We start from the raw sequence: 9930 nt of genomic DNA, 5'->3' as shown, positions 1-9930 counted from the left end.
GTGTCACGGATCATCATATTCATCAAGTTGTTGTGCAACGTATATCTTGGAATAGGAATAAAAGAGAATTGAATAGAAAATAATAGTAATTATATTGAAACTTGAGGTACAACAGAGCTCCACACCCTTAATCTATGGTGTGTAGAAACTCCACCGTTGAAAATACATAAGTGAAAGGTTCAGGCATGGCCGAATGGCCAGCCCCCAAAACGTGATCAATGGCCTCCTAAGTTGAAGAATAAAACAAAACTGAGACCAAAGATGAAACGTGGTCAAAAGACACTGAATACAATAGTAAAATGTTCTATTTATACTAAACTAGCTACTAGGGTTTACATGAGTAAGTAATTGATGCATAAATCCACTTCCGGGGCCCACTTGGTGTGTGCTTGGGCTGAGCTTGATCTATCCACGAGCTGAGGCTTCCTTTGGAGTTGAACGCCGAGTTATAGCGTGTTTCTAGCGTTCAACTCCGGGTTGTGACGTGTTTCTGGCGTTTAACTCTAGACAGCAGCATGTACTTGGCGTTGAGCACCACTTTACATCGTCAATTCTCGAATAAAATATGGACTATTATATATTGCTGGAAAGCTCTGGATGTCTACTTTTCAACACTATTGAGAGCGCGCCATTTGGAGTTCTGTAGCTCCAGAAAATCCATTTCGAGTGCAGGGAGGTCAGATTCCAACAGCATCAGCAGTCCTTTTGTCAGCCTTTTTCAGAGTTTTGCTCAAGTCCCTCAATTTCAGCCAGAAATTACCTGAAATCACAGAAAAACACACAAACTCATAGTAAAGTCCAGAAATGTGAATTTAACATAAAAACTAATGAAAACATCCCTAAAAGTAGCTTGAACTTACTAAAAACTACCTAAAAACAATGCCAAAAAGCGTATAAATTATCCGCTCATCAATAAGACTCTGTATGGTAGTGTGTTACACTTTTAACTCATTAAATTCAATTCATTATAATAAATTAATTATATCAACTAGATGATTTGGTTAATTATTTAAATATCATATAATTTATCATAATTTTTATCAATCAATTAATTGTAATTCAAATTGAATGATTATTTTTTTACGAAATTATTATTTTCTAATCTATTTATGGGCATTACATATATTAATTATAATCACAAATTAAGCTATTTTACATTAACTGACTTATATAATGGTCTTCTCATTTATTATCATAAATGCTGAATTAAATAAGTCATTATTACTTTTGATTTAGAATTAAATGAGAATAAAATCAGAGACATTATTTTATTTGGTTTTTAGGATTTAATCATTAATGGGTGTCACACTCAAATATAAATAGTGACTTCTGAATTTTGGTCTCCAACACATTAAAGCCACCTCTGTAACTCTTTTTCCATAAAAGGAATTGCGATTCAACTCTATCAGGGATACAGAAGGTTTTCAAAAAATAAGGGAATGGTCTGAATTTGCACGAATTCTAAATGTTCGAACTTACAATGTTGTTTCAGTTGGTTGTCGTTACGAGAATGACTCTAATTCATACATGCATTATATTTTAAAAAGGTAAAATATATTTTTAAAAAATTAGGGCATCAATAATAAATTGTGATTAATATCAATATCAATAATTAATTCTTATAATTATTTTTGTGCTACTAAAGGCTACATATAGTGTTTGTTTTTTGTAGAATAAAAAAGGTTGTGATTCATAACATTTTCGTAAAGTTATATCGTATGGACACAAGATTAATTAGATAATAAATTAAATTTTAATTAATATATTTATTTTCTGCTCATATTTTTTCATTAATTATTTTACTTTTTATATTTACAGTAAATATTGAATTTAAAAAATAATATTAAATGATATCTATTTTATTTATTTAGAGTCATAATTAAATTTGATATAATTATAGTAAGTATCTAGAATTAATAATAACATGATACTATAATTTTAAGTTGTATAATATAATAAAAAATATAACAATTTATGTATATTTTCTATATAGCAATAATATTATATATATTTATATATCTCCTCTTTTAGCTCTTTCCTAAAAATATTGGCATATAATTAATGTAGATAACATATATATTGAGTAAGTATCTCTATTGAATTAATTATAAAGGTTAATAAAATATAATAGCATAAATTTCACCTAATGGTAGCAAGTAACTCCATTGAAAATATTTGCTAATTATTACCGTGTATAATTAGTGTGCGTGCGTGCGTGCGTGCGTGCGTGCGTGCGTGCGTGCGTGCGTGCGTGCGTGCGTGCGTGCGTGCGTGCGTGCGTGCGTGTGAATAATTATAAAAAAGTTTGAAAAATAAAGGCAATAATTATAAGGTTATGGAAAGTCCCATCCAAATTTGGCAAGAACAAGACGACTTACATAGAAATGGTTCTCATTGATGATAAGGTAAGTTGATTATTTTCCATGATTCTTTCAAGTGATGCTAGGTCCATTTTATAAATATTTTTCGTTCATATTTTAAGTTTATTTGATAAGTAAACCCTTACACGAATCAAAGACAGTGCAATTTTATAGATTTATAAATGTTAATAGCCTTTATATTTAATTTGTTTTATAGTGTGATAATAACTAATATATTTGTTGGTGGATTTAACTATTACTATATTATTTATGATCATATTTAGTATATATGTCTGATTTATTGAAAAAAGTAGATTATTAAAACCGATTAATAACTATTTTAGAATTAATCCAATTAATACTAGATTAAAAAAATAAACAATGCATAACATGTTACTTTTTTATTAATTGAATTATTATAATTAAAATTAATTTTAAAATTATAATTTCAATCTTACCACATGCATGGCATGGATAAATACCCGTATTAAATGCAGAAACCAATTTTTATATAATAGAATAAATAGTTTATCTATCTCTATTTTGTAAGTGTTTAATTCTTACTAACGATATAATAATTTTTTTTCTATAAACATTGTCCTCGATTTTTTTTCATATTTGTAATTTTTTTATGTTTGTTGATTCTAATATGATGAGTTAACAATTTTATTTAAATATTTACTCAGTAATTTTTTATATATTTCATTTTATATCTTTTATTTTATAGAAATTAATATATAAAAATATGAATTGCGTAATAAAATTTACGAAAATATTTTTAATTTCATATTTATAATTTCACACACATAATATTCAAAATTTTATATAGATAATATCTATAATTTTATACTCATAACATCCATATTTTCTATAAACCCCGTAAAATTAGTAAATAATTAGTTAATAAATTAAATTTTAATTAAGAAAATTAAAAATATAAAATTAATATCAAAATAGGGTAGAGCTCTTTAAAATGAGAATTTTGACACAAATTTTAAAAGATTTGGTCCAAAATTAGGCCGAACGGACCGAACTAATTGAATCGGACCCATAAACCCAACCGGACCCATTATTTAAATGAGCTTCAGCTCATCACTTCCCTTCCACTCTTCATTATGTTCCCAGCAGCCATGAAAAGGGGAAAGTGAGCTCAAAACCTAACTCCCACTTCCATCCACCATAACTTCTTCATCCGAGCTCCGATCGCCGCACCGTTTGCGGCCGCGTGACCGCAGTGACGAGCTCTACAAAGCTCAGTACCTTTCAAGGTGAGGAAATCAAAATCCCAGCCCCTATTCTCCCTTCTTCAATTTGGGAATATTAAGGTTTTTGGGTGTTAAGATTTTGAATAACTTGATGTTATAGGATCAAATTGAGTTGAGGAATGGGTGGGCTTTGGTTCGTTTGAGGCACATACAATGTAAGGACAGCCTAAACCCTAGCCAAGTCTTGAATTTATTATGTGAAATCTGAAATTGAAGTGTACATGTGTATTAGGTGTGAATTAAGAAGATATATATATGCATTGGAGTTGAATTATGGACATTTGGAAGCTTGGTGGTGATTGGGGCTAAGATTGTGAGTGGGTTCTCAAAGCTTAAGGGGCTGTATTGTAGCTTGTGTGGCTGCCTTGGACTAAATAAAGTGATCGGCTAAGGTATGGTTTAGGTTTCGCGCGTTTAACATATAAGGTTTTGTGAAAACTTAGGTTAGAGAACCATAGGTTAAGTTGAAATGGTTATATGTATAAATGATTAGTTTTGTGATGATGTTGGATAAATTTATGATTGAGCTTGCATTGGAATTTATGACCATGAGTTGTTGGTGTTGTTGAATATGTGTTCTTGAACTTATTAACGATGGGTTGATGATGATTGTTGATATATGTTAATAGAATTGGTGGTTATGGCTTGTTTAATTAGTTGAAGGTGATTTATGATTGGTTATTAATGAATGAAGGGAATGGGTAATGGTTAGATGCAATTTCTAGTTGAAGGTGATGAGTTAGTAAGGTTGATGTTGCTAAAATTATGTTGATTGGTTAGTTTACTATTGTTAGGAGAAATGCAGAATTTTAATACTTTAAAGTGTATTTGTATGATATAAATCATGGTAATTTTTGATAGGTACATGGAACTGAAGTTTTGGAGTAGGGTTATGATATAATTGAAGTAGATATGGTGATGAATTAGAGGAATGGTGGATTAGTATAAGTTGAAAACCTAGAGGACTAAATTTGGTTAGTGAAATTGAGAAGTCTTGCTGCAGAAATTCCTAATCTGTTTGGACAGCAACTTAAAACAAAACCTAGGAATAATCTGAACATGATTTTCGAACTAATCTATTTTTATAACAAATTTCTATAAGTCAAGATTATTCCATAAAAATTTTAAGAAATTTGGCCAAGTGGTTTGGAAGATATAATTTTTTTGAAGTTTAGTAGTTACTGCAGATTTTTCTGGTTTTCTGGTTCTGTAGTACCAACTTCCAGACGCTATAACTTCGGATTTAAATGAAATTTTGAGTTGCTTTTAAAAGGGATTTAAAGATTTATCAGTCTATTTTAAGTGAGAACACGTTTCAGGTCCATATCTATTTTGTAGACTTAGATAAGTCATTTGAAAGATGAGTTGTTTGCTGAAAATTCTGAACTGATTCATAAAAACAGGGCACCTCTTCCAATTGATAATTAATTACTCAAATGAAGTGATATGAACCTAAAACTTGTGAGTTTCTAAACTTGGGAATGTTAACTGTAATCCCACCAAAATTTATAGGCAATGGATTAGAATTAGAATTATTGTGGAATTTATAAAAATACTGCTGCTGTCTGTTTTTCTGGAATTTTGTAAATGCAGTAGTAGAATTCTAAATTTTGTAAAAAATTCAATTCTAATCCAAGTTCAGCAAAACCTAACTTAAATTGAAGATTAGGATCTCCAGAGTTACCTTACTAAGAAAAATAGGTCGTGCATAAGTATTTACAATACAAGAAAGTTTTAGATTAAACAAGCTTAGGAAATGAAAAGAAATGTAAGTTGCCCCTAGGAAGGGTTAACATTAAAGACAATGATATTGAGAGATAAAGAGAAGAAGGAAGAATGAGGAACAAGGAATGAAAGAAAAGTTGAGAATTGATGATGTTAATCAATCATGAATAATAAAATGTATGCTCAATGAGTTAAGTGAAATTGAGAATGATGAGATGAGACATGAATGAGTATTGAGAATGAAAATGATAAGTTGTAAGAAATGACTAAATAACTTGAGCTTGGGGCGTAGTCCCCATGTCAGCCAGGATTTTTCCCGTGGTTGTTATTAAGCTTGGGGCATTGTTTTCCCCATGTCATCTTGGGGTGTTGTCTCTTCTCCCCATGTCAGCTTGGGATTCATTCCATGGATATTATTGAGCTTGGGGGCGTTCTCTTCCCCATGTCAGCTTGGGGATTTTTCCCATGGTGTATTTCTGAGCTTAAGAACATGTCGGGATAGCTACGTAACTGACAGTTGATATCAACAGCCATAGGACAGGCATGCATCATGTGCATATTGTTTGTTTGCTTATTTGTGAACTGTTTGAGAATGCCTACGTGATTATAACATGCTATTTGTTGTACTTGTTATCTGTATTACTTGTAAGTTACTTGTGCATGCCTTGTTTGATTATTTGTCCGTGTAAACTGATTGGCGATGGAGGAGCGGAGGAAAGGTGATTGGCGTAGGGATAAGGTTAAGCTTAAGTAGCTAAGTTGAGGATTCCGTAGAACACCTACCCCTTTTATGGCTCCTGCTTAGAGTTTAAGTTTTGTAACTGTATGATTGGAATTCTAGGATTACCTCTGGCATTCTCAGGACCTTATTTATTATACGCGTGGCACTTTTACCATGCTGAGAACCTCCGGTTCTCACCCCATACTATGTTGTTGTTTTCAGATGCAAGTCGAGAGGCTCCTCGCTAGGCGTTTAGATTCCTGAAGCGGAGTAGTCCCTGGGACATTTTGGGTTCTCTGTTTGTATATATATGACTCATGTACTTAGCTTGCTCTCCAAGAAACTTGTTTATTTTGTTCCTCATAGAGGCTACAGGAGAGTTAGGGACTTGATTCTGTATTTTGAGTATTCTGGGATACTTGTATATATATATATATATATATATATATATATATATATATATATATATATATATATATATATATATATATATATATATATATATTCTCCGGCCAGCCTTGGCTTCGCAGGCTAAGTTAGGAGCTAGTTATACTGCATTTCTTGGCTCTCTATTCACTCTTTAGCTTACTCGTATTTATGATATTGAGGTTTCTTCACACGCAAGTTATTTCGTCTCAGGAGCGTTACGCTTTTTATTTCGCGATTTTGTTTTACCCATTTTTCAAGACTCCTAGTTTATTATATTCTTTCTGCTATTATACGTATATATTTTATTTTAGAAGTCGTAGCGCCTCGTCACCTCTATTTTACATCCTAGGTGTAAAGGTTTGTGTGGTAGGGTGTTACATTTTCATACGTATAATATCCATAACTAACAAATTTTACAACTAATAATATCCAATTCAAGATATGTATCTTTTGAATTATTTCACATGTGCGTCAATAGATTATGATTTTAAATTATTTTAATATTTTTTAGTTGATATTCATATATATGTTTATTTATTGATTTTAATCTGATAAGTTAATAATTACAATTAATAACTTATTTCATAATTTTTGTTCATATTTCATTTTCTTTTTTGTTTTATAATATATAATCTATATGTAAAAATATGAGTTGTATATATAGTAGAAGTTATTAAAATATCTTTAATTTAATATCCATAATTTTATATGTATAACATTTATAATTTTATTTTACAAGTCATAAACTAATAATTTTTTTATGTTTTTTATTTTTAATAAATTGAAACTAATTGAATTTGATATTTTGGATTTTTTTTTTATAAAATGTGTTGTGGTAATTTGAAAATATTTTTTAGGGTTAATAATATAAGAATTTAAGACTTTTATTTGAAATAAAAATTATATAATTATAGATGTAATAAGCTAATAATGAGGAACAGATTTTTGAGATTTAATTGCATAAAAACTAAATAGATTTTTGGTGTATTAAATGAAAAGAGATATCTATAAAAAAAATTAGTGTCAATTAAATAAGAAAAATGATTCACACTTTTTTGTAAGAGAGAGTGTTATTAAAAATATATTTTATTTATTGTTTGTGATTTTTAGTTATATAACATTACTCTTCTTATAAAATACGGAGACACATTATATATATAAAATATAAAATATTTTTTAAATAATTTATAATAATATTTTAATATTTTATAGATATTAAATATAAATTAAATTTTAAACTATTTGTAATATTTTTTAATTATATAAAATTTTTAAAATATTTTTTGTTTTAATAAATAATAATATATATTATTTTTAAACTCATTTCAATAATACATATTAAAAATAAGGTTGTACATGTTGACACGTGATGATATTAAATGTGTTCAAACATGTTCATAAAAATTCTTTTATTTTTTTTATTAAGACACGCGAGTAGGGTCTTGTCCAAAATATATCTGACACGCAGATACGGTAACTCATTAAAGTGTCTATGTTTCATAGTTTTCAGTAAGGATAATACTAGACATCCAAATCTCTTTATTGACCAAGTCCATCCAAATTGGTCTAACATAACAAAAAATAGTTATAGCTAGTATTATTTTAAATCTTATTATTTAACTTGGTTAAATTTAGTCCATAAAAAATTTTGGATGTATAGCATTATTTTTCTGGCAAATAGTTATAGAAAAAGCATTTAATATAAAAAATATTGTGTATATCAAAATTTATATTTTAGTATATATTTTATGTTAATAATTGATTTTAATAACTGATTTTGATATATATACTCACTATAACTGTAATATAAAATATAAAAAAAGGATTTGGTAACCAAAAACTAAAATAGTAATTAACAGAATTTTTTTAAATAAATAAAATAAATATTAAAATTACTAAAATACGTAATTTTTGGAATTTTTACCATTTTCCATTTTTAACTTATCACGTTTTCGTGTTTATAAATAGTAAACGAGATAAGGCACGCACACACCTCTATGCATCACGTTTATAAACACGTTGTGATACGTCTCCACGTATCACGTTTATAAACGTTTACAGTATAAAGGAGATATGACCATACTTATCTCATGTATACTGTAAATGAGATAAGGTCAAATGGTGCCTATAAAAGCAACTTGTTGACAGATGGGTTGGGACCACTCCTGACCCACATTTCTCTCCTTTCTCTTTTCCCTCCTCCACAGCAGTATCCACCACATCCACCACAGTTTCAGGCTCAAACCTCTGATGCTGCATATTCGTGCTATTCTCAGCCTTTTTCGCCCTGTCACATGGATCAGCCCCTCCTCCACCACCAGCTCAGCAAGACCTGCATGCCTGCAGACCTGCTCGTTAGACACGGCCTCCACCTTGTGGGACCAGGGAGCGTCTTCATTACCATGGGGACCAGCATCGTTGACGATTAGTACTTTCGTAGTTTATCCTTTTTGTTTACTACAGTGATAGAATGATACTTTAGTAGTTTTTTTATGTATGTTTACTGTAGTGATCTTGTAACTCATTGGTTGAAAATGTTGTATGAATTGGCATTACTTGACTTATTTATTTACTTATTATCCTTTTTTTGTCACCCGTTATGTATGCAAATCATTAGTATAAGGTAGAAAACAACATTAACAATGGCAACTATCAAAACTAAAACGAAAACAACATTAATAATGGCAACGACAAAACTAAAATGAAAACAACTTAATGAAACATAATGGATCCACTACCACATTGCGACGCCTTGAAGTACAAAATAAAATGACAACAACATTAACAACTACTACATGTCATCCATGGGTAGATTCAGACAACTACGTCAAGTGTGACCGACTTGCCAACATAATGCAACATCCTTCCATACTTGCCGTACAAGTGCCTGCCGTCTACCAAGATGAAGGGATTGCAATGCTTGAATGCTTCAATGCATGGAGGATACGACCAGAAAACCTTGTCAAACTGACTGCAGTTCGGAACCATCACGTGTCCATCATAGTATGGCACATCACTCAAGTCACATATCGTGCCTGCACAACAACTCTGCAATGCTTGGAGCAATTGTGACACCCTGTTGTACGACTCCTCCCAATCACCATATATTTGCGCAATTGCCTTTTATTTTTCCATTCATACCTTCTCATACGACAGCTTGAAGTGATAACTCTGCCTCACTGTACTTTGTAGAACAGGGATGGATACTGATGGACTTGACTGTATGAGCGGCAAGATGAGTCTGCCTATGAGGTGGCTGTCCAACTGCCGATGATCTTGCGACATGGTGGGGCTAGATACGTATGCAGTCCACCAAATTTACGCACTTCTCTAAAGTTGTTAAGAGTCAAGGAATTAAAATATAACCAGAATAACCATAACAATTTTAAAGACAAGGTAAACTTATGTAATACTCACCAATAGAGATTCT

The 9930-nt window shown here is 30.5% G+C and overlaps 1 protein-coding gene across 1 annotated transcript; it reads right to left on the bottom strand.

The window, feature by feature from the left end:
• Positions 1-9314: 9314 nt before the first annotated feature.
• Positions 9315-9785, bottom strand: LOC112803509 (uncharacterized). The gene is made up of 2 exons (XM_025846999.1): positions 9642-9785; positions 9315-9548 (listed from the first exon to the last, which is right to left on the bottom strand). The coding sequence occupies exons 1-2, from the start codon at positions 9783-9785 to the stop codon at positions 9315-9317; spliced, it is 378 nt and encodes a 125-aa protein (XP_025702784.1).
• Between the last annotated feature and the right edge of the window lie 145 nt (positions 9786-9930).

The sequence above is a fragment of the Arachis hypogaea genome, chromosome 5, assembly GCF_003086295.3.
Source record: "Arachis hypogaea cultivar Tifrunner chromosome 5, arahy.Tifrunner.gnm2.J5K5, whole genome shotgun sequence".
NCBI classification, from domain to species: domain Eukaryota; kingdom Viridiplantae; phylum Streptophyta; class Magnoliopsida; order Fabales; family Fabaceae; genus Arachis; species Arachis hypogaea.
The sequence above is the reverse complement of the archived record's forward strand: the minus strand, read 5'-3'. Positions and strand labels throughout refer to the sequence as shown.

Excerpts from the sequence above, each read along its gene's own strand:
- LOC112803509 (XM_025846999.1), bottom strand. The coding sequence starts at position 9,785 with ATGTCGCAAGATCATCGGCAGTTGGACAGCCACCTCATAGGCAGACTC. Across the intron at positions 9,549-9,641 it reads TCAAGCTGTCGTATGAGAAG|AGTTGTTGTGCAGGCACGAT; the intron begins GTATGAATGGAA and ends CAAGCATTGCAG.